Source organism: Torulaspora globosa, chromosome 6 (assembly GCF_014133895.1).
Source record: "Torulaspora globosa chromosome 6, complete sequence".
NCBI lineage: Eukaryota > Fungi > Ascomycota > Saccharomycetes > Saccharomycetales > Saccharomycetaceae > Torulaspora > Torulaspora globosa.
In genome coordinates this window covers 664,166-684,434 of record NC_050732.1, presented here as the reverse complement: position 1 = coordinate 684,434, position 20,269 = coordinate 664,166, and the positions used below count along the sequence as shown (strand labels likewise).

The 20,269-nt window shown below is 47.6% G+C and overlaps 15 protein-coding genes and 1 non-coding gene across 16 annotated transcripts; 9 read left to right on the top strand and 7 right to left on the bottom strand.

The window, feature by feature from the left end:
• Positions 1–470: 470 nt before the first annotated feature.
• Positions 471–2,711, top strand: RTS1 (protein phosphatase 2A regulatory subunit RTS1; the record flags this gene model as incomplete). Its single annotated transcript, XM_037284814.1, has 1 exon — positions 471–2,711. One exon carries the CDS (start codon positions 471–473, stop codon positions 2,709–2,711), a length of 2,241 nt encoding a protein of 746 aa, XP_037140710.1.
• A 249-nt stretch (positions 2,712–2,960) lies between these two features.
• On the top strand, positions 2,961–3,548 carry FUN14 (Fun14p; the record flags this gene model as incomplete). Its single annotated transcript, XM_037284813.1, has 1 exon — positions 2,961–3,548. One exon carries the CDS (start codon positions 2,961–2,963, stop codon positions 3,546–3,548), a length of 588 nt encoding a protein of 195 aa, XP_037140709.1.
• Positions 3,549–3,617: 69 nt separating this feature from the next.
• HG536_0F03590 (emp24/gp25L/p24 family protein) lies at positions 3,618–4,262 on the bottom strand (the record flags this gene model as incomplete). The annotated part of the gene is made up of 1 exon (XM_037284812.1): positions 3,618–4,262. One exon carries the CDS (start codon positions 4,260–4,262, stop codon positions 3,618–3,620), a length of 645 nt encoding a protein of 214 aa, XP_037140708.1.
• Positions 4,263–4,411: 149 nt separating this feature from the next.
• SPO11 (DNA topoisomerase (ATP-hydrolyzing)) lies at positions 4,412–5,530 on the bottom strand (the record flags this gene model as incomplete). Its single annotated transcript, XM_037284811.1, has 1 exon — positions 4,412–5,530. One exon carries the CDS (start codon positions 5,528–5,530, stop codon positions 4,412–4,414), a length of 1,119 nt encoding a protein of 372 aa, XP_037140707.1.
• A 16-nt stretch (positions 5,531–5,546) lies between these two features.
• On the bottom strand, positions 5,547–6,920 carry AIM17 (Aim17p; the record flags this gene model as incomplete). Its single annotated transcript, XM_037284810.1, has 1 exon — positions 5,547–6,920. One exon carries the CDS (start codon positions 6,918–6,920, stop codon positions 5,547–5,549), a length of 1,374 nt encoding a protein of 457 aa, XP_037140706.1.
• Positions 6,921–7,676: 756 nt separating this feature from the next.
• Positions 7,677–9,965, top strand: PET127 (Pet127p; the record flags this gene model as incomplete). Its single annotated transcript, XM_037284809.1, has 1 exon — positions 7,677–9,965. The coding sequence occupies one exon, from the start codon at positions 7,677–7,679 to the stop codon at positions 9,963–9,965; it is 2,289 nt and encodes a 762-aa protein (XP_037140705.1).
• Positions 9,966–10,051: 86 nt separating this feature from the next.
• ANY1 (Any1p) lies at positions 10,052–11,203 on the bottom strand (the record flags this gene model as incomplete). The annotated part of the gene is made up of 1 exon (XM_037284808.1): positions 10,052–11,203. The coding sequence occupies one exon, from the start codon at positions 11,201–11,203 to the stop codon at positions 10,052–10,054; it is 1,152 nt and encodes a 383-aa protein (XP_037140704.1).
• Positions 11,204–11,360: 157 nt separating this feature from the next.
• ADI1 (acireductone dioxygenase (Ni2+-requiring)) lies at positions 11,361–11,897 on the bottom strand (the record flags this gene model as incomplete). The annotated part of the gene is made up of 1 exon (XM_037284807.1): positions 11,361–11,897. The coding sequence occupies one exon, from the start codon at positions 11,895–11,897 to the stop codon at positions 11,361–11,363; it is 537 nt and encodes a 178-aa protein (XP_037140703.1).
• A 473-nt stretch (positions 11,898–12,370) lies between these two features.
• Positions 12,371–13,030, top strand: HG536_0F03530 (uncharacterized protein; the record flags this gene model as incomplete). The annotated part of the gene is made up of 1 exon (XM_037284806.1): positions 12,371–13,030. One exon carries the CDS (start codon positions 12,371–12,373, stop codon positions 13,028–13,030), a length of 660 nt encoding a protein of 219 aa, XP_037140702.1.
• Positions 13,031–13,499: 469 nt separating this feature from the next.
• On the top strand, positions 13,500–13,572 carry HG536_0Ftrna6T. The gene has a single exon. It is a non-coding gene; the product is annotated as a tRNA-Thr (tRNA).
• A 135-nt stretch (positions 13,573–13,707) lies between these two features.
• APC11 (anaphase promoting complex subunit 11) lies at positions 13,708–14,175 on the top strand (the record flags this gene model as incomplete). The annotated part of the gene is made up of 1 exon (XM_037284805.1): positions 13,708–14,175. The coding sequence occupies one exon, from the start codon at positions 13,708–13,710 to the stop codon at positions 14,173–14,175; it is 468 nt and encodes a 155-aa protein (XP_037140701.1).
• A 207-nt stretch (positions 14,176–14,382) lies between these two features.
• Positions 14,383–15,813, top strand: GAS5 (1,3-beta-glucanosyltransferase; the record flags this gene model as incomplete). The annotated part of the gene is made up of 1 exon (XM_037284804.1): positions 14,383–15,813. The coding sequence occupies one exon, from the start codon at positions 14,383–14,385 to the stop codon at positions 15,811–15,813; it is 1,431 nt and encodes a 476-aa protein (XP_037140700.1).
• Positions 15,814–15,926: 113 nt separating this feature from the next.
• Positions 15,927–17,201, bottom strand: HG536_0F03500 (uncharacterized protein; the record flags this gene model as incomplete). The annotated part of the gene is made up of 1 exon (XM_037284803.1): positions 15,927–17,201. The coding sequence occupies one exon, from the start codon at positions 17,199–17,201 to the stop codon at positions 15,927–15,929; it is 1,275 nt and encodes a 424-aa protein (XP_037140699.1).
• Positions 17,202–17,525: 324 nt separating this feature from the next.
• MDM38 (ribosome-binding protein MDM38) lies at positions 17,526–19,091 on the bottom strand (the record flags this gene model as incomplete). Its single annotated transcript, XM_037284802.1, has 1 exon — positions 17,526–19,091. The coding sequence occupies one exon, from the start codon at positions 19,089–19,091 to the stop codon at positions 17,526–17,528; it is 1,566 nt and encodes a 521-aa protein (XP_037140698.1).
• A 207-nt stretch (positions 19,092–19,298) lies between these two features.
• Positions 19,299–19,919, top strand: VLD1 (Vld1p; the record flags this gene model as incomplete). Its single annotated transcript, XM_037284801.1, has 1 exon — positions 19,299–19,919. The coding sequence occupies one exon, from the start codon at positions 19,299–19,301 to the stop codon at positions 19,917–19,919; it is 621 nt and encodes a 206-aa protein (XP_037140697.1).
• On the top strand, positions 19,912–20,259 carry RPR2 (ribonuclease P protein subunit RPR2; the record flags this gene model as incomplete). The annotated part of the gene is made up of 1 exon (XM_037284800.1): positions 19,912–20,259. One exon carries the CDS (start codon positions 19,912–19,914, stop codon positions 20,257–20,259), a length of 348 nt encoding a protein of 115 aa, XP_037140696.1.
• Positions 20,260–20,269: the final 10 nt, after the last annotated feature.

Genomic DNA, 20,269 nt, shown 5'->3' with positions numbered 1-20,269 from the left:
TCGCATCGTTGTAGGGTGTGTAACTGCTTTAAGCAGCCGAGCTTCATCTCAACCGCATGGAGCCCGCGAAATGGCTCTCCCATGTTCGGCGTTTCATCATAGAGTTACTAAGTACTGTACTGAGCTCCCAGCTACCTAAGCCTGTTAGAATAAGAGGAATTGCGGCGAGAGATTCAAGTCGCCTTCGATACTTAAGCTGCTTATATAGTGAAAAAAAAGTTCTGTTACCCGGCTCCTTAAGCAAACAACCCCTTTCTGATAAAAACGTCTAGTTTCCCACATAAGAAGACGGGGACCAATGTTTATATCGATGAAGATTGGAGGTTGCTAGCGGTCGAGGACATTTGAGGCGGTCCTGAGCTTAAGACGGTTAAATTGGCTTGTCAGGTTTTGGGAGATTAATTCGATTGGACTTTTTTGGAGCGTGAGGATCGGTTTAGAAGTGTGGTTGCATCCAAGAGGCCGGAAAGATGATGCGTGGCTTTAAGCAGAAGCTGATGAAGAAAGCTAGTAGCTCTTCATCAGCTAATGGGAAGAGGAAGGAAAAAGAGAAGGAGGGTGCTGTAGATCATAAGAAGAGCGGGACCGCGGCAGTCGCGGGCGGAAGCACGATAGGATCGTCTTCCGGGAACGGGGGTGGAAGCAGCAGGAGCTCGTTAGAGAAGGGGAGAAATGGTAGTGCTCCTTCTGGGGCGAGCAAACACCACAGCGGGTCTTCGGGAAAGAGCGGTAAGATTTCTTCATCGTCGAAATCCAGGAGTAGCAGTGGCAGTCATGGCGAAAGCGCAAAGAGCGTGAGAAACGCGACGCCGACTGCAGGATATGTGGCAACGGATCAGAACAGAAGCGATAGCGGATCAGGCATGGCAAATAATGCGGCAGGCACGCCGGCGGTGATGGTGACTAAGGACGGGTCGTCTTTAGACTCGCTGCAACGCGTGGACGATCACCCACACAGTAGATCGCAGCCTACACTGATTGGGGCTGCGGCTGCGGTGCCACCGACTTCGCCAAATCTAGGGATCAATGTTGAATCGGCTCAGGATTATTCCGTGGCTACACGTAGCTCGACGTCCGTTTCAGCTAATACACAGAGCGATAGTTCGCCCCACGGTAGCCCCATCTCTCCATCCGGGATAGATATACCCAGGTTATCGCACTCTTTTGAGAAACTGCCTACTCCAACGAAACTGAATGCTGATACAGAACTAGATATGATAAAGATCCCACAGCGCCATTCATCTTCAAGGTTTGAGCCCTCGAGATACGCACAGTTGACAAAACTTGCCAGCTTCGATGACGTGTCGCCGGAAGAAACGATCCCGTTGTTTATTGCGAAAGTAGATCAGTGCAATACAATGTTTGATTTCAATGATCCCAGCTTCGATATACAGGGTAAAGAAATTAAACGGATCACTTTGCAGGAGCTTATCGAATTCATAGTGACCAACAGATTCACTTACACTCATGAGATGTACTCGCATGTTGTTGCGATGTTCAAGATTAATTTATTCAGACCCATCCCACCACCAGTGAATCCCATCGGAGATATTTATGACCCCGACGAGGATGAGCCCGTTAACGAGCTGGCCTGGCCCCATATGCAATTGGTTTACGAGTTTTTCCTGAGGTTCGTTGAGAGTCCGGATTTCAATCATCAGATCGCGAAACAATACATCGATCAAGATTTCATATTGAAGCTTCTGGAACTTTTTGATAGCGAAGATGTTAGGGAGAGAGATTGCTTGAAGACAACACTGCATAGGATATATGGCAAGTTCTTGAGCCTGAGAAGTTTCATCCGTCGTTCCATCAATAACATTTTTCTACAGTTCGTCTACGAGACTGAACGGTTTAACGGTGTGGCAGAACTCCTAGAGATCCTCGGATCAATCATAAACGGATTCGCATTACCCTTAAAGGAGGAACACAAGGTTTTCCTGGTTAGAGTGCTAATTCCATTGCATAAAGTTCGCTGCCTATCGTTGTATCACCCACAGCTAGCATATTGTATCGTCCAATTTCTGGAGAAGGAGCCGCTGCTTACAGAAGAAGTGACTATGGGTTTACTCCGTTATTGGCCCAAGATCAACTCGACGAAAGAAATCATGTTTTTGAACGAGATCGAAGATATCTTTGAGGTTATCGAACCATTAGAATTCATAAAAGTGGAAGTACCTCTGTTTGTTCAGCTAGCCAAATGCATCTCATCACCTCATTTCCAAGTGGCTGAAAAAGTACTAAGTTATTGGAATAACGAATATTTCCTAAATCTATGCATCGAGAACGCGGAGGTTATTCTTCCTATCATTTTCCCAGCTTTATACGAGCTAACTTCTCAACTAGAGCTCGATGGTGTTAACGGCGATGACGGAACATCGGATCCCTACATGCTCGTTGAGCAGGCTATCAACTCCGGTTCGTGGAATAGAGCCATACACGCAATGGCATTCAAGGCCCTCAAGATCTTCTTGGAGACAAACCCTGTCCTTTACGAGAACTGTAACTCGCTTTATCTATCCAGCGTCAAGGAGACCCATAAACGTAAAGTTCAGAGAGAAGAAAACTGGCAAAAATTAGAAGAGTATGTGAGAAAGCTTAAGATAGGTGAGAGCAATAATGACTCCGAAAGAGTCCCACGAAACAGTGATTTTAACCTTGAAGGCCAGAGCGCAGATCATAGTTTGGCGCAGCTAAACCCAATCCAATAAACACTTTGCCGTCTCGATACCCCAAGGATGCGAAGCAAGAGTACCATCTTATTCACCCTCGCATCTACCATATACAAGCTCTGATATTTTTATATTACAAGTCATGACATAAAGCATATCAAGTGTCAGATCAACTGATCTGTATTGTATTTATACAACTATTGCCCGTAGATTGCAACCTAATTCAAGGGAAATTGCCAAACCGACTAACAGAAAAGAACTCATAGAAAGCAAGGATCTGCCGGCATTATGAGACCTTTTACTGCTCACCGTATGCTATTCAATGGCATCAGGAACACAGTTGGCAAAAGATTGAGCTCTACTGCGTCTCGAAGTTTCTTTCTGTCCCCTAAGTTGACAGCCAGGGCGACAGGTCTGACCATAGCAACTTCTGTAGGTATTGCAGCTCCTTGGCTTTACAAATTCGGTAGCATTATTTACAATGATGCTGTGGTCGATGCTAACGGGAACCCAACGGCTGCTGTGGCATCCCTAACTGAACGTGCCACAGAGACGCCAGTCAAGCCAAGATCAAGATTTGGTGGCAAGCTTGACTACCGACAGCTCTGTATCGGATCGATCTTCGGTCTGGTGCTCGGGGTTGTTGTCGGCAAGATCTCCACGTTGCTTGTCTATGTAACAGCCGTGGGCTTTCTTTGCATCCAATGGCTGCAGAATCGAGGCATGATTGACAAGGACATGACAGGATCTATCTTTGCCAGATACATCGTCAAGACCGGCCGTGAGACTATCGACTTCAACACGCTAGTTTGGGAAAGACCCAGTTTCAAGATCTCATTTTTATTAACATTTCTGCTAGCGGCAGCGAATATTTGATTGACGTACAATATGTAGATGTATGCACTCCTCTACGGACGCAATGGTCCCTAAGGCTCTACAAGGCAATCAAACGTAGTTTCTAGAGCGACTTTTGAAGAAAATCTGTATGATTCCGGCCTGCACAACGCTGATTCCGACCATGATGCCCATAATTAGCAGAGATAGCCATGTCAACCTCGAGTAAGTGGACTCCACGGTCGACATGTTTCTCCATTCCCTGGCTCTCAGATAGTTCATCGTTTTACTTATCTTGGTCAGACTTCTATCGATCTCTTCGATGGCGTTGTTAGCGACCGCATCCTTTGGTGACGATGCTTCGTCACCCAGTGCTCCCTTTTCCAGCTCGAGCACAATCTCCACCTTCTTCAATGCAGTTCCATAAGTGTTACTGAAGCAGAAGGAGTATTGGCCCAAACCAAACGACTTCAACAGGAAATCAGAGTATTTCTTTTGCTTCTCACTGACAATTTGGGATCCATCCGGTGCAGTGATTTCGAAATCGATCTCGAAATTTCCACCGGTGAGAACCTGATAGCTGACCACTAAGGAATCGTCATGAGAAATCAAGTCGTAGTAAAAACATTCCTTGCTAAAAGCCGGTAGATTGATCGCAATTGGAGCGTAATTAGACGTGGAAGCTGAAACTTGACCCGACCACAGCAGAATGAAACTGGCAATCGCCAGCTGACAAAAAGTCTGAATTGAATACATATCTCAGTCACTTCCCGTATGAGCTAATTGGATTGTCTCGATCTCAATTATAATGTTGATGAATCAATACGGTCGAACTCTTTCAACTTTGAACACCTCGGGCAAAAATGGTAGTTCGCGTTCTCGCGCCATATTTCAACTAAAGCCAGCTAAAGAACGTACTCGTCTATGGCCATTGAATTCATCTCAGCTTTCTTCAGAAAAAACATCTGCCTTTGTAGCTGAACCCTCAGACAGCCAATGTTAGACGGGTGGCTCGACGGCTGTGAAAGCCGCTTGATCAAACCGATTGCTAAGGAGATGTCCCTGTGATTCAACTGAAGGAATTGCACATTTCTTCTCTTGAGCAACTTGGTGAGCAGAGCACCCTTGTAAACGAGGCTCTTGCACATGTACTGTTTGTGGTCCTCATTTTGCATGTACTTCAAGGCAATGTCGATCCCATGCGGATCAGCATCGGTGTACAGCCTCCAGTCCGCTATACAATCGTTGCGTTCCAGCAGCTGAAGGAATAGTCGACTTAAAAAATCGGGGTAGCCTTTGCCAGTAACGAAGATGGTGTTTGGAGGTGGACAAGTCTTGACTACCGTATGGTAGACCGCTTCTTTCTCCAGAACAACCAACCTCAGTTTTAGATCCTGATCCGCAGGTGGTAGTATCTGCACGCTCGAGCCCCGAGCAATGTAAGGCACCATTGAGGACGTGTGAGCCGCGATCACAGTTTCTTTGCCCGCAGTTTGAATCCGGATATCGCATGGAGTGTAGCATAGGCCTTTCTGTGCGGGCAGGATATGAAGGCAATCTCTCGATTCCAGACGCAGGTTTCTGGTGATGCTGGAGAGCCAGTACTCGACCTTCCGCTGACTGCCATAGAGCTCGACATTAGAGTAGTAAACATCCCGGATAGTCCTTGTCTGGCCAGTGCTCAGGGTGGACTGAATAGTGCGGGCCAACGAAAGCAGAATAGCGATCTTACCGGCGGTTGAGCTGGAGTCGTTGATATCTGGGAAGCACAGCGTCGTTCCGAAATCTTGAATGATACTGATTGGCTGCTGATGTTGCTCAATCGAGTGCCTTGTGAGGGAGATTATCGTCCTCAATGTGTCTGCAAGGCTCGTGTTGGCGGAAGTGAAACGAATATTGCGAGGATTGGGCTTCAAAGCGTCGGAAAGATCGCTCTTGGTGCTGCAACATTCCATATACTCGCTCAGCGTCCTGGGCATCGCTCGCTGTTGTCCTGTAGAGTCATAACTGTCTGATAACTTCATTAAAAATCGTCGGCGGCTATATATATTTCTGTTCTAGATACTTCAGCTTGCTGCTGAAGGAGTCTCTATCCAAGTAGCAGCCCTTTAGCCATCTGTCTGTGCTCTTAAACGCTGTCCTAGCATGCAGGATTCGAGTGTTGTTGAAGATCACGCAGGTGTTCTCCGGCAACTTGAGCTTGAACTGGTTCTCTGGCCTGTTGATGAACTGGTCAAAGACGCCAAGACCATGCACAAAGTCCCTAAACAGGAACCTCTCCGTCAGCTTGGCAGGCGATGTGTTTGTATCTGGAGTCTTCTCGTATATGCCGAGAGTGAATGGCGCCTGGAATGGTGGTGAGTAGTACACACGCTTGATCAAATACTCATAGTTGCTCATCAACGTGTTGGACTCGTTACTGTCGTACTGTTCGATCATTGGCCTTGACTGGTAGAAGCAGTTCCCGTCCCTCACGTATTGGTAGTTGACTGGGACGTGTTGCATTGCCTCGTAGCCCTCAGCATCCTGCTCCCGTACGTGTCTCGCAGCGCTAAAGGCATCGACGAATATGTTTGCGCCCCCACTCTCGGCTGGAGAGTTGTTGATGCTGTGCAGCAGCTGAAAGCCAGGCACATTCTCCAGATACAGAAGGTCCATGTGAAGCGGAAGGGAGAAGTTCGAGTAGGCAATGTTAGAAGTGGTAGTAACATCGCTCTTGACATCAAACGTCTCGCCATATATTGTGTTTCTTATGGGCCCTATCCTTTCGCATATTTTCCTCACAGCGTCGTGATCGCCCTTAGGCACATCATTGATGAAAGTAAGACCGTACTTCTGCAAGATGGTGAGCGCCTTATACAGCTTTTGCTCCTCGTTCATGAAACCTTCGTAATTGACCGAGTTCAAGTCAGCAATGTTGCCCTTGAGTGTCTTTCTATCCCACAGCACAGGCTTATGCTTCGAAATCGAGTTCCTCAGTGCATCTGTGACAAAGGTTGAACCTTTAAACTTGTAAATGAACTCAAGCGAATATTTATACGAGTCTCCATCCTTCCAATCGATTAAAACGCTCTGGGAGTCCGGTGAGACCTCGACCTTCGTCGGAACCGTAGAAGACGGGTTTGAAGCTAAATATCCAGTGGTGAATAGCTTTTGGCCGGATTTTAGGTCCACAGATTTGGGTGATTTCGATGAATCACGCAAAAACAGGTTATTGAAGGTGACGGTGAACGGTTCATGCTTGGGTGAATCCTTAGTGATAAAAGTCACTGTCGTAGAATCGTTGTCAAATTTTGTCCTCAAAATCTTTCCACCTTGGATAGCTGTAGCTGCATCTCTAACATCTGAATAGTTCCTAACAAACCTGCCAATTGGCAACAAGCGGCGACCTGCAATTGTTCTTTGTAATGACATCTAACTTTTCTTATACAATTCAGCTTCTAATATCATATTCCCTAGCCGGTCATCAGCAAGACACTGACTTAAATACTGAACGACCGCTGGTCTGGTTCCTCGAGCGTCGAACAACCGTCAAGACGTGCAAGCAAGGCTGTTCAAGGGGGTCGGCGCTCTTACTCTTCCGGGTAGCTCTTGATCATGCCGATTGATAAGGGTTAAGTGGAACGAAAGTGGATGCTGGCGCTGCCACACGATACCACGATCGGCTGTGGCGATCGTTGAGGAAGCCTTGATGGAATACCGGGGGGGTCGTGGTTGCTGTTGGTGGTATCCCGCCTCGGCAGTCGCACGGCTGAGAATTGATCGGCGGAGGTTACGTCAAATGTGTTCTTTGGGCATTGAATAAGTCTACGAGCCAGTGTAGCTTGCGTAAGGAATGGTACTTACTGCTAAAGAACAGGAGCTTCGCGCCGCATTCGATGTTGATCCACTGACCATCAGGAACCCTAAATAAGTGCTCCAGGAGGGACAAAATCCTAATAACCAGTGGATTCGAAGCCTAGGCTGCCGGAACCGTCGCCCAATTGATCGCCGAGGACCCTCGAGACTCAAAGTTGCGTTAAAGTTACTGTCTGTCTTAGGTTTTAGTCTGGGTGTTTGTTCGTGCAAGATGATTTGTTTTTAAAACCTGATAATTGCTAGACCAGTAGGCCTGTAGGCCTTTAACGATTAACCATCGCGCAAGAGACGGCAATAGGCTCCAGCCCGGTGATGTACGCATGCTATAGAGGTGGTGCCCACCACAGTTTGGGTCGGCTGAAGTACGTTTACCGGAAATGTGAGTTATCAACAACTGAACGGCCGAAGAGCAATCTTTTTAAGCCGACGGACGCAGATGGGCTGCGGAAAGGCACTGCTGATCTTCAAACTGAGCTTGCAGATGCGTTGAGCTACTCCAGCGAGATTATAGAGAAGGCAGTATCGCAAAGCCAAGTTGCTATCGAGGCAAAGCGCAAGAAGGAGAACGCACTGGCGGAACATCTCAAGATACCGCCATCGATACAGGGTGCTCGACTAAGCAAGAAACGGAAGAAATACAAAGAAACAGCATTCAGTCTGTCATCTAAGCGATCTAGGCACGTGACTATCAATGGCGATGGATCATTGGTGAATGACAGTAATGCCAAAGTGGCTCCCGAGGTAAAGCCCGCTCGACTGGTTAGTGGACTCAATAGGGTTCTGTATCAACCTGTTACGCTACATTCCTTGAGGGACTCGAGGACTGGCGTATATAATTTCGATTCCAGCCTGGAAAAGATAACGCCCGACTATCTCGAGTCCAAGCAAGACTCCAACGGATTCGTGACACCTTACAAGGATCAAAGACTGCTGGAGCTAGCTCGGAAGTTTGAGAGAAAGTATGTTTCGTCCACCAGTTCAATGACTTCGGCGCTGTCGCATTTGCATTTTCTTTTGTCCAATTTCCGACCGCTGAATATAGTCAACTCTCCCATATCAAAGCACTTTCCGCAGAAGAACTGTCGGTTTACTCAAGGAGCCCAGTTTCCTGCGACCATAATATTGCGGAAATTGAACAGGAAGGTCAGGTCAATAGACTCTGACCGAAGTTTGGACAGGGAGATTATTCTCTCTGTTTTGGGACATTCATTGGAGGAATTTCTCACAGAGAAAACACCACAGCAGGAGGAATCATATCACTACTCAAAAATTGATGAGTTCGTTCTAAGGTCACAGTTGGATGCATACGATGATAATCTGCCTGGCACTGGTGTCTTTGATTTGAAAACTAGGGCGGTAGCAGCTGTTCGACATGATTTGTCATATGTCGAAAAAAATAACAATCATACCGGTTATGAAATTGACAAGGTTTATGGTGAGTTTGAGTCCCTGGAGCGTGAATTTTTTGAGTTGATAAGGAGCACACTGTTGAAGTACTCGCTGCAGGCCAGGATTGGTAAGATGGATGGGATATTTGTTGCTTATCATAACATTTCCAGGATGTTTGGATTCCAGTACCTGCCCTTGGATGAGATCGATTACATCATCCATTCTAGTCATGACTCGGCATTTTGGCGCGCTCTGGAACGGCGTAACGAAACCTTTAGGCAAATTTATGGCGATGAGAGCTTTATCACGTCTTATCAAAGAAAAGAACGTAAGATTGCCTCCCAAGTCGCCGATGCCGAGTTCAAGATGTCCATAATACTGTTGAAAAACATCCTCACTTATATTGAAGATAAGCTGAAGTCGCACAACGTTAAGGACTGGAAAATGTGCAAGATAATGATGAAAACCAAAGAGGTCACCAAGACGAGAGCCAATGGGCAGCAATTCAACTTTCCTGTAATGAAGGTAATGGCACTGGCTTTGCCATCAAACTACGCTGACATGCCATTGGTTACAAAAAACAAGACTCAAGAGGAGATACTAGAGCAAATTGATGCGATACAAAAGTACAACGAAGAATTATCGACGTCGCAACTGGATTCTATGATAGGATTCGAAGTCAGGGTCGATCATTTCTACAAAAGTCACCCTGATAGTGTTCATCTACCTGCTTTCGCCAGAGTAGAGAATAATGTTTTGGATGTGAAGACATGCCACATGATTTCATCAAAGCTTTATGAGGATTATTACCAAGACCCAAGGAAATACAGGAACCCAAGCTTTTTCCACGCAAAAGATGTTCAAACCTGGAGAACAATGTGTAAATTCAGAGACATTGAGATTAAGAGTGATTTGAAAAAGCTGTACAACGAGCTGCTAGATGAAAAATTGCAGTCTCTAAGGGATCAGACAATCGTAAAGGAAACTGCCACCAAGCCCAACGAGCGAGAAGCGATAATGCAAAGGTTGAAAATCGTGTGTACTTCAAATAACCGGAAGTCCCAAGATCTGAAATGCGATCAATCAGCGGCGGATGCTCCCTCTCAGTTTCAAGCCAAGCTAAGAGCCTATGCGAAGAAAGGAATGATTCGAAGAAAGCATATGGATGCTTTGGAAAGACAGCGAATTGGTCAGGTCTCACAGGCCGGATGAGTGCATACCAATTATATAGAGCGAGCTTGTACAAAGTCTATAGAGGAATTTTAAAGATCATATCAAGTTGTAAATGCAAAAATAACTTATACCGTTAGTGTGTACGCCCTGCCTTTAGTATGTTGATCTGGTGGAGGGGTATTTTTGTTGTACTGATCTAATGTCTTGATGTTGAAATCTTGTAATTCGAATGACTCCCTAGCGAATTCGCTGTTGGTATCGTTATCGGCCGGCATCGAACCTTCGTTTCTCAACGAATGGTAGTAGAATCGATAGTATATGTACTGCCCACCAATGTAAAAATCCAGACTCATCTGGAAAAGTGCAAATGTTAAGAATATCATCGATATATTCTTGGCGCCGTAGATCAAGTAACTAATCTTTAGAGTATCACCACAAAGCCAGCTGACAAGCAGAATCAACTTGAAGCCCTGCACAGATTTCAGCTTATAAAGAATCGCTATTTGTGGTAATGGTAGCAGCGATTCAACCAACAAACCCAGAGTTCCAACAGCAGAACCCATCCAATCTGTCAAAGTCGCCCAGTTAAACACCTTCGAGATTAAAAAGGTCAAGAGCAACTGGAAAGCTGCAAAAAAAATCAGAAATCTCCAGAACTTCCGATTGTCGTCCCATTGCCAAAACGATCCGAACCTTTTGTAGCTGGGATCGAAGAATTTCAAAAACTTGTATAGGAAGACCAACAGAATTTTATTGATGAACCCAACCATGTTCTTCAAAGACAGTGACTTCAACATCAATTTCCAGTCATCGCTAAATATTGGAGGCCTAGCACAGGCAAAATATTCAAACCACACATCATGTAACAGTTGCGAAAGTGATTCCACATCATGCAAATTATGGTATTTGTACTCTTCCGGCCTGTATGTTAGCGTAGTCTTCAACAGTATCAATTGAATAAATATCATGACCAGCGACTGCCTAAGTAGAGTGATCTCATATGGTGTTATCAGGTAATAAGAAACTCTGAGAATACTTGCTATCAGCATTGTTGCGCAAATATCAATCGAAAATCCCAGGGCAGTTTTGGATCGCTCTATACTTATGATTGTCGACCCATAAGAAAACAGTGGCGTGAAGCTGATCAGGTTATTCGCTATGAATTGCACCGTTAGCCATTCAGGTATATAGAATTGATCCACTCTCGGTAGATACGAGGAAAGCGTATCTCCGACGGGACTGTTTTCAATGGGGTCAATACCAGTCCCATCCCCCATGATGCATCAGCTAACTAACGGCACTTAATGGCAGACCGAGTGCCCTCTTGTAGTGATGGGACCTCGCAATAAGAGCTCTCGAGCTTCAACCGTATAAGATCCAGACGTCACCAAGCACGACACTCTTCAATACTGCCTAAACTATATAAATACGAGATTATTGACGACTTGCGACCCATTGAACGTAGTTCTGGTATGCTGTGCTGCTGTCACCCTCTGGTTTGTTGATCGCCAGCCATTTTGGCTCGTCCTGGAATAATCTCAATGCTTTAACATAGTTCTTGCTCGTGAGCGTGAACCTATGGTAGATCCCTGCTGGTACGATGATGAGATCGTTGGGTTCGAATTTGATACGGATCCAGTCGTTCGATATCGGGTCTCTTACATCGAAATATCCCTCACCGTCCAAACAATATCTGATCTCTTCATCCTCGTGGAGGTGTTCTGTGAAAAAAATGCTTAACTTATTGAGAAGACTTTGCTCGTCAGGAAATGTGGCGCGGCTGATGTTTACGATATCTCTGTTCTTGTAATTTCTCTCCTCGGCGAGGGCATCGACGGCTTCTTGCGTTTCGAGATACTTGTAGAAGACACCGAGCTTACTTAGTTGCTCCAATGTCACGGGAACGCCACTATCGTGTGCCTCTCTGAAATCTGTCTCGTAGTTGTTATCGTGAATATAGGCTTGAACCATGGTAAGATGCTGGTTGGCTCCACGATCTTATGATGTTTGAAGAGCTCCCGTATTTATCGCTTTTAGCGGACTGTCGTTGGACTTCGCTTCGGCGTCACTAAATTGTGGCGCCGCGAATAATATTAATGATTATTTATTGAGTAAAAACTCACCTGTTGTTTGAGACGCTAGGAGACATGGCTGACGCTTCTGGTTTATTGTAAACAACAGGAGGATCAAAAGCGAACTGTATTTCTAACATCTCTAGAATTCTTCCCGCACCGTAATATATGGATATTCACATTTTCGCCGAGCTGACATCTCTGTCCCCAGTATTGCCATGAGGAAAAATATTATTTGGAGACCCTCGATAACTGCTGAGAGCTATACTCTATTAAATTATTACGAACTCATTATGCTTTCTCGTCCTCTTTCTTTGTTGTATCTAGATCTGATGCAAGCATCAGTTGAGCCGATGTAGCTTGTGGATTAGCATGAGTGGCTGCACGAGTGCGAGGTCTTCCCTCCCCAACGGCCCGGATGCGAGCACGCGTTCTTCTTGGCCGCCTTCGTGGCGGCCTTCCTCGTGGTCTTCCACGACTTGCGGTGCAGTCTCCGCTTCCTTCTCGTCCGTAAGATCACCCTCAATTCGGAGCCAGAACGTTGAAATTTTGGATCCACGCAGTCGTGCGTCCTGCAGGACAGCTTGTGGATCTCTACACAGGTCCAGCAGCGCTTTGCGTATCTTTGCAAGGTGGGCTATTACTGATGGAGTGATTGCAGACGCACGTCTGGCTGATTCGAGCGGGTGCAACAGTTGTTCAGCTTCCGGCGCATTTTGCTGCGATGCATGCTCTGCTACAACCGGCAGAGCTTCAAAAACTTCCACTCATGCTTCGTCAACATCAGCTAGTCCAACCTTTGGGTCGCAGTATATGAATAAAGGCTCTCAAGATTCTGATCGAAGCGGCCCCTCCACATACCTGGCTTGGGCCCTATTAGGGCAGTTCCGCAGAAGTTATAAGCGAAACGTTCTCTTTCATCAGTGTAACCAAGTTCTAGGCCAAGGGTATCTTTTACTTGAGATCGCAGAAGATCAATATCCAGGACTCCAACGTCCGTTTGGGTCATTTCGGCTCTACCAGATGTTGTAGTATGGGACGGTATTACCAGATTAACTTAATAGATCAGAATGTGTATCTTGAGCAACCTCTTAACCAAAGTTGTCAAGATGAGAAATGAATCTATTACTGCTTCCTTATTTTCTAACCCCAAGCTAAATATCGAAGCACAACTTGGATCTAAGCTGACTGGCCTCTTATTTATACGGCTCAATTCTACCATTCGATTAGCCTATCTGTATTCCACCTGAACTTTCTAATTTCAACGTTAGATTATGTTGCACATAATCGTTTCATAGTTGTTAGATCACCATTGACCAATCTTATTGGGCCTTGATTCTTCGTTAATGGATCGTATGATCATCAGATGCGATTGTATGATTCTCTTGATTGGTTGATCCACTTTGTTATCAATCCTGTTGCTGACGCCTTATCGTGTATGGTTTAGCTAGAACTGATGCCTGTATTAAATCTAGAAAGGAAAATTCATCACAAAATAACAGCTTCTATGGCCAAGTTGGTAAGGCGCCACACTAGTAATGTGGAGATCATCAGTTCGACTCTGGTTGGAAGCATTTATTTTTGAACTCCACAAAACCACAAAAGTAAAGGATTTACGCTAAAACTGGCTGTTCAACGGTCAACAAAGGCCCTTTTTGACGTTGTAGAAGTGTCTCTGGGTCTGTAGTTGGTTGCGAAGCTTCTGTAACATGAAGGTGACGGTAAATAAGGTACACAGCGTTTTTGCGTGGACATGGCATATACCGAAGGACAATCAGGACGATAACATCGAACCGATTGCTGATGACGATGGAGACGATGATGTGTGTGGTATCTGCAGAGCTAGTTACAATGCAACTTGCCCTGGCTGTAAATTCCCCGGAGACGGATGTCCGCTGGTGGTTGGAGAATGCAATCACAATTTCCATGTGCATTGCATCTACAAGTGGCTAGATACAACTACGTCCAGAGGACTATGTCCGATGTGCAGGCAACTTTTCCAGCTTAAGAAGGGACTAGCCATCAACGACTCGCAAACCGCAAAGTTTCGAGAACTTCGACACAGACAATGGCAAAATAGACAGCAAGAGTTGGGTGATCAACAGGATAACAACGAATCAGACTTACTTGGTGACCAGGACGACTCAATGTTGGACCAAGGGCTTGTTGTTAGATGATTTGCTCTCTGTTGACCAGTTTTATGTTTTGGTGGTCAACATCGATTTCCACATTTCATTCATTGTTGTGTAAATAGTGGTGAAAAAAAATGGAAAAAAAAGATAAGTAGTATGGTTAACAATAGGATCTTTCATTTGCATTAATTCATTTAATTGATTTGATTTCCGGTAAAACCTATCGCAGGATCAGTTTGCTATCTATCCGATATGGTCTCGTTTGCCATACTCTTTCTTTCGCTTTTGGCAGCCTTAGTCTATGGCCAAAATGGTAACAGCTCTGAGATCGCTACGATCAATATCACCGGTAATGCATTTTTCAACAGCAAGACCGGCGACAGATTCTATATTCGAGGTGTGGATTACCAGCCAGGCGGATCTTCGAATTTGACCGATCCTCTTGCTGATGTGGAGACCTGTAAGAGAGATATTCCTGTGTTCCAAGATTTAGGTATCAATACGATCAGAGTTTACACCGTGGACAACAGTTTGGATCATGCGGAATGTATGCAAATGTTGCAAGATGCTGGTATTTATCTGATTTTGGATGTCAACACTCCAGAAGCCTCAATCTCTCGTTACGACCCAGCTTGTTCGTACAATGCTGATTATTTGCAAAGCATCTTTGCCACGGTCGATGTTTTTGCTCAATACGATAATTTGCTAGGTTTCTTCGCCGGTAATGAGGTTATCAATATGGCGAACAACACTTTCACCGCGACTTATGTCAAGGCTGTCGTTAGAGATTTGAAAAAGTACATCAGGGCCAGAAACTATAGAGAGATCCCAGTCGGATATTCCGCCGCCGACATTGAATCCAACAGATTGCTAGCTGCTGAATATTTTAACTGTGGCAATGACTCTGACGCGAGAATTGATATGTTCGGTGTCAATGATTACTCGTGGTGCGGCCAATCATCTTTCCAGACCTCCGGATACAGCCAAAAGATGAAGCTGTACAACGGCTACTCCATACCAATCTTTCTAAGTGAATTTGGTTGTAACCAGGTGAGTGGTTCCAGACCTTTCCAGGAAATCGGTTCCATCTACTCCACTCAAATGTCCAGTGTCTTTTCCGGGGGGCTGGTTTATGAATACTCCAATGAAACTAACAATTACGGCCTTGTCCAAATCGACAGCCCAACTGAAGTTACAAAACTTGACGATTTCAACAATTTGAAGAACCAGTACAGCCAACATCCAGATCCAACAGGTTCTGGTGGCTACTCCACTTCCAACAACCATTCCACTTGTCCCGATTACCAAGCAGGTGTCTGGGAGGCTAATAACACCTTGCCCGAAATGCCAAGTGCTGCATCGGCTTTCTTCAAGAGCGGTGCCGGTGCTCCAATGGGAACAGGGTTTACAACTCAACAACAGTGTGACTCCGATGGCATCGATAGCATCGACAACAGTTCAAGTGATTCGTCAACGATCACTTCTTCTTCATCTGCAGATGCTTCATCTACGGATTCCACTTCTTCCACATTAAGCTCCTCTACATCGAGCGCAACATCGAGCGCAACATCTAGCTCTTCTACTTCCTCATCTTCTTCCTCGAAATCGAAGGGATCCGGCGCGGTCCTAGAGATCCCTAGAGGACTACAGATGATTGCTCAGTTGTTTACCATGATCATCTAAGTTAGTTATTTATACATTTGTAGTTAAAGGTTTCATTTTATACTTTCTAGAATATGTTCAGCAAAAATTCAAGAGACAGTCCTTCCAATAGCACGGACAAGATTAAATTAGTCCTATTGATCTGCTTTCGAGCAGGATCCTTCACCACAGCAGGAGCTCTTTTTGCCGTCACAGTTCTGCTCTGTTGGAGGACCAAAAATCGCTTGGCAAAACGCTTTCCTTTGTGGGTCCCTCTGGCACTTTGTGCAAGAACCAGGAACAAAATTGGGATCCATAGTATTTGGCTGTTCACCGTGGTCTAGACCGAGCAACTTCAAGTCAGAATCCTTTGCTATCATTGGGACATATTTGGTACCTGCGGGGGACTTCTCTTTGCAGCCACACGCCGTGCGGCGGGAATTGGGATAGTGGCCGCCATCCGCCGCTAAACTCTCGGCGCTTCCGAGACTAACGCTGGTTTGTAACGAGACAGTTGCTTTATCAAACAACGCGGGCATGCCGGTGCTTTGAGGCGCAGAGATGCATCGCTTACGAGAAACGGCCGTCTGAACAATCGCTTCTTTAAATGCCTGAGGTTTGATACAGGACTCTTCAATGTTAGAGCATTTAGTGCATGTTGCGGTATCCTCTGTACACCTATTGCTCACATTGCTCTCGCTATTGCCATTGGCGAGTTCCTCGCAAACACATGCTGTGTCGCCCGAACAGAAACCACAGTCTACTGAACTTGCCGACGCCGGTGTCAAATCAAGTCCTCCGGGCACATCAGAAGAGTCTCGAGCATTAATTCTCGCATTTTCCGAGAGCTTCCTTTTCTTCAAAGCGACAGCTTTCATCGGCTTGAAGTTATGAATCATGCCTTGCAAGAGCGGATCTAAAAGCATAGTGTCCGCTTCTTCATGACGAACGAGGTTGGTTGACTGGGCAGACGCTAAAATCTCCCCCAGTTTTTTCTGCAAAGATGCATTCTCTTCCTCGACTACTGCCACCCGTCTTTTGCTCTCATTCAACTCCGATTCCACAGCTTTATATTTTCTTTGCCAAGTTTTCACTAAATTTTGCAAGGTTTCCACGACACCTTCCAGTTCCAACAACCTATTAGCCCTTCTTTCCCTATAGGCACGTTGGGCATCACGGTTTTGTCTCTTCTTTCTCTCTTCCAGGTCGTATGATTCTTCCTCAGACCCTTCAGCTCGAGATTGTTGGTCCGTACTAGTCTGGCTCACAGTGCCGTTTCTAAACGTCGGCCTCCTTCCCGGCTTGCTTCTCGGGGGCAAGTTCCAGCTTCTCGAAGTATACACTTTTGACATTGCCAGTTGGGCATCGGCCGAGCTCTTGGGTTTCAACTCGGCATACTTGGCGACATCTTGCTCACGGTCAATGGACATCTGTCAGAGATGCATGTATCCAAGACGACAACGTCAAGTGATGTAGTAGATCGCTGTCGATTTAAACTTTCAACAATGTCCCGATGACTCTGTACATCCGATAACTTTAATTAGTGTTGCATTAGACAATCGAAACTTCGGGTAATGCAGTCAGCATTAACAAGAAGCGAAACCTAGAATGAATCCGATGAAAATGCATTGTAAGATGTCCGTTCACCGCTGGCAAACTCGTAGTATAATAGTATAAATTCTTGTGCTTTTTGGTGGGTTGATGCTTGTGCATTTCGGTGGTGAATATATAAAGAAAAAAATTTCAGTGGGATGTTAGTCCTTCTTGGTCACGGATGTCTCAGCCGCTTGATCCGCGGGGACTGGCGGACGGGGCTGATCATCTTCATCCAGGGTGATATCGTCTGAGATGGGGGCCGTCGAAGTTCTGTTTTTCGCCTCTTCCTGTTCCTTCTTGATCAGTGCTTCCTGTTCTTTCAACACGTTGAGCTTGAACTCGTTCTCGTCAGTCTTCGGAGGCTCCTCTTCCTCCTCTTCTTTCTTCTCAGTCTTGGTTTCCTGCTCTGCGGTCGTGGTTTCGCTAACGTGCGGAACCTGCTTCTTGAAAGGCTCGACGCCGGCCTCTGCCTCGGCGACGCCACGGGCGATGGTCTCCCTAGCCGCCTCAGCGGGCTGTTCAGCTGGTTCCTTCTTCGTCTCGGTCTCAGAGGGCGCCGCCTTGGCCTCGGACACGTCCAACTTTGTAACGTTGTACACCGGGTCGGGGATCGAGCTCAAAACCTGCAAGATGGCGTCGTAGTACAGATCCAGCAGCTCGTCGTACCTGCTTTTCACCTCTTTCCCCTCGGCTTCCGGGCTGATGACCTTCCGGTCCGCCTCGCGTCTCTTCTCGAGGCCGCCAAAGGTGAAGGTGGAGCTCAGCACCAACAGAACCGACGGAACCTTGTGTCTCAATCTCAAGTCCAACCACACCCGCAAGTAGTCGACCAGCTCGTCCCGCTTGACACCGTACGCCTTGACACCGCGCGACACGCACGCCTGGTAGAGCTCCTCGGTCGACAGAACGCCCACGCCCTCGTAGTCGATCACCTTGTCATCCTCCATGATCTGCTTCAGCTTGTGGCGGATCTGGTAACGCAGCATGTTGTCGTTGCCGAACGGCGTGATCGAGATGAACTTGGCCATCGCCACCAACTGCGGCCTCGACAGGTTGTCCAGCACGGTGTCGTTCTTGAACATCTGCGCCACCGACAGTATCTCGTCGTGCGTGAACACATTCGTCTTGCCGTCCTTGGGCGAGTACAGTTTCTTGAAGAAGTGGTAAAACTTCTTCTTCGTCTCCGTATTGTCAATCGCATTGTAACTCAGCAGCGAGGACTCCTCCAACGTCTCGTGCAAGAAATCAGACGTCTTCCTGCGGATCTCATTCAGCTTGTTCCGCTTCTTCTGTTTGTCCGTTCCCGACTCGTACGTCGAAGGCAGCAGATTGGGGAAGATCTTGAGCGCCACTGGCAGCAACAACTCCGCAAACGGGATGATCAGAAACGCCGAGAACGGCACCAACCGGAATATATCCCCCATCGTCCTTTTCAACTGGTTCGTCTCCCGCCTCGACAACTCATAACCTTGGACGAACTTGACCAGCAACTTGGTCGAGATTCGGATCTCGTACCCCAACAACTTTGTCCCATTAACGTAGTGCTTCACCTCATGTCTAATTCTCTGCATCAGAGGCTCCTTGCTCTTCACCTTCGAAGAAGGCACTTCACCAGAACCCTCACTGCCACCCGCATAAAATCTGCGACCGTACCCGACCGGCGCCCAATGCGCCCTCCGAACCGTTCCGCGGGCAATCGCCGCACTCCTACCGCAATTCAGCATCTCTTGACCGCTTCACCACCTCCAACCACTCCTCTATTGCCCACTGTCTACGCCAATCTTTTATCCCAGCCTACACCGACCGAATTCCACATCACCTCCCACGACCAACACCCAACATCCCGATCCATTTTTCGCATACACTACAAAATCAGCCTTCTAGGACCAGCCCCGAGTCCGCCCCGCAACGAACACCGATTGCGCGGGCAGATGAACAGTGCCGAACAACTCACGCTGGTGTGCTACACCTGCGTGTATCTGCGCTACATGAAGGACGGCTCGCTGCTGCTGGCGGTACTCGCCGCCGTCGTCGTCTCGCTCGCAGACTTCCTCGCAACGCTCACCACCACGTACCTGAAACACAACTCGCATCCGCACCACGACAGCTTCACTCCGACCGACTCCCCCGTCGTGCGCGCCATCGTGCTCAAGGCGCTCCGCTACCTGCAGGTGCTGCTGCTTGTCCAGACGGCGTACCTGCTGCCGTACCACGCGACCCTCGCACAGCCGCACGGGTTTGTCGATCTGCGCATCATCGACGAGCGCGACCGCCAGGGCTCGTGGCAGCTGTGGGCGCTCGACCTCGCCGTCACGCTGCTGGAGCTCGCGCTCATCTCGGAGGCGCTGCGACCGGAGTACGCCGGCCGCCGGCTGGCGCTGCCGCAGCTGCAGACCCACCGCTACGGGATCCTCGCTCTGCTGCGCTTCGACACGTGGTCGCCCGCCGTGTGTCGTGACGGGCCCGAGCTCAGCGTGGTCGCCAAGCCTACAACTCGGTACGGGAGCACCGCGACAGCGACCGAGCCGCCGGACGCCCGCGCCCATGGCTAGCAACGACCACTTCCGCCGGCTCAACTACCTGTACCAGCTGTCTGCGTGGCACACGCTGGCGCTCGCGCGCCACGACGGCGAGCAGGCGCTCGCCCGGGCGCACGCCCGCACGCTCGACCTGGTCGCGAAACGCACCCGCGCCAAGCTGCTGCCGCAGCTCAAGCGGACGCTGTGCAAGCGCTGCCACCGGCTGCTGCTCCCGCAGCGCACCGTCGAGTGCCGGCTCGACGCCAGCGACTCGCTCGTGCTGCGCTGCCGCTGCGGCAGCGCCAAGCGGTTCGCGGTCGGCCTCGACCGCGACCACAAGACCTTCTACGAGAAACCGGGCAACCTCCGCTGAGCGCAACGCT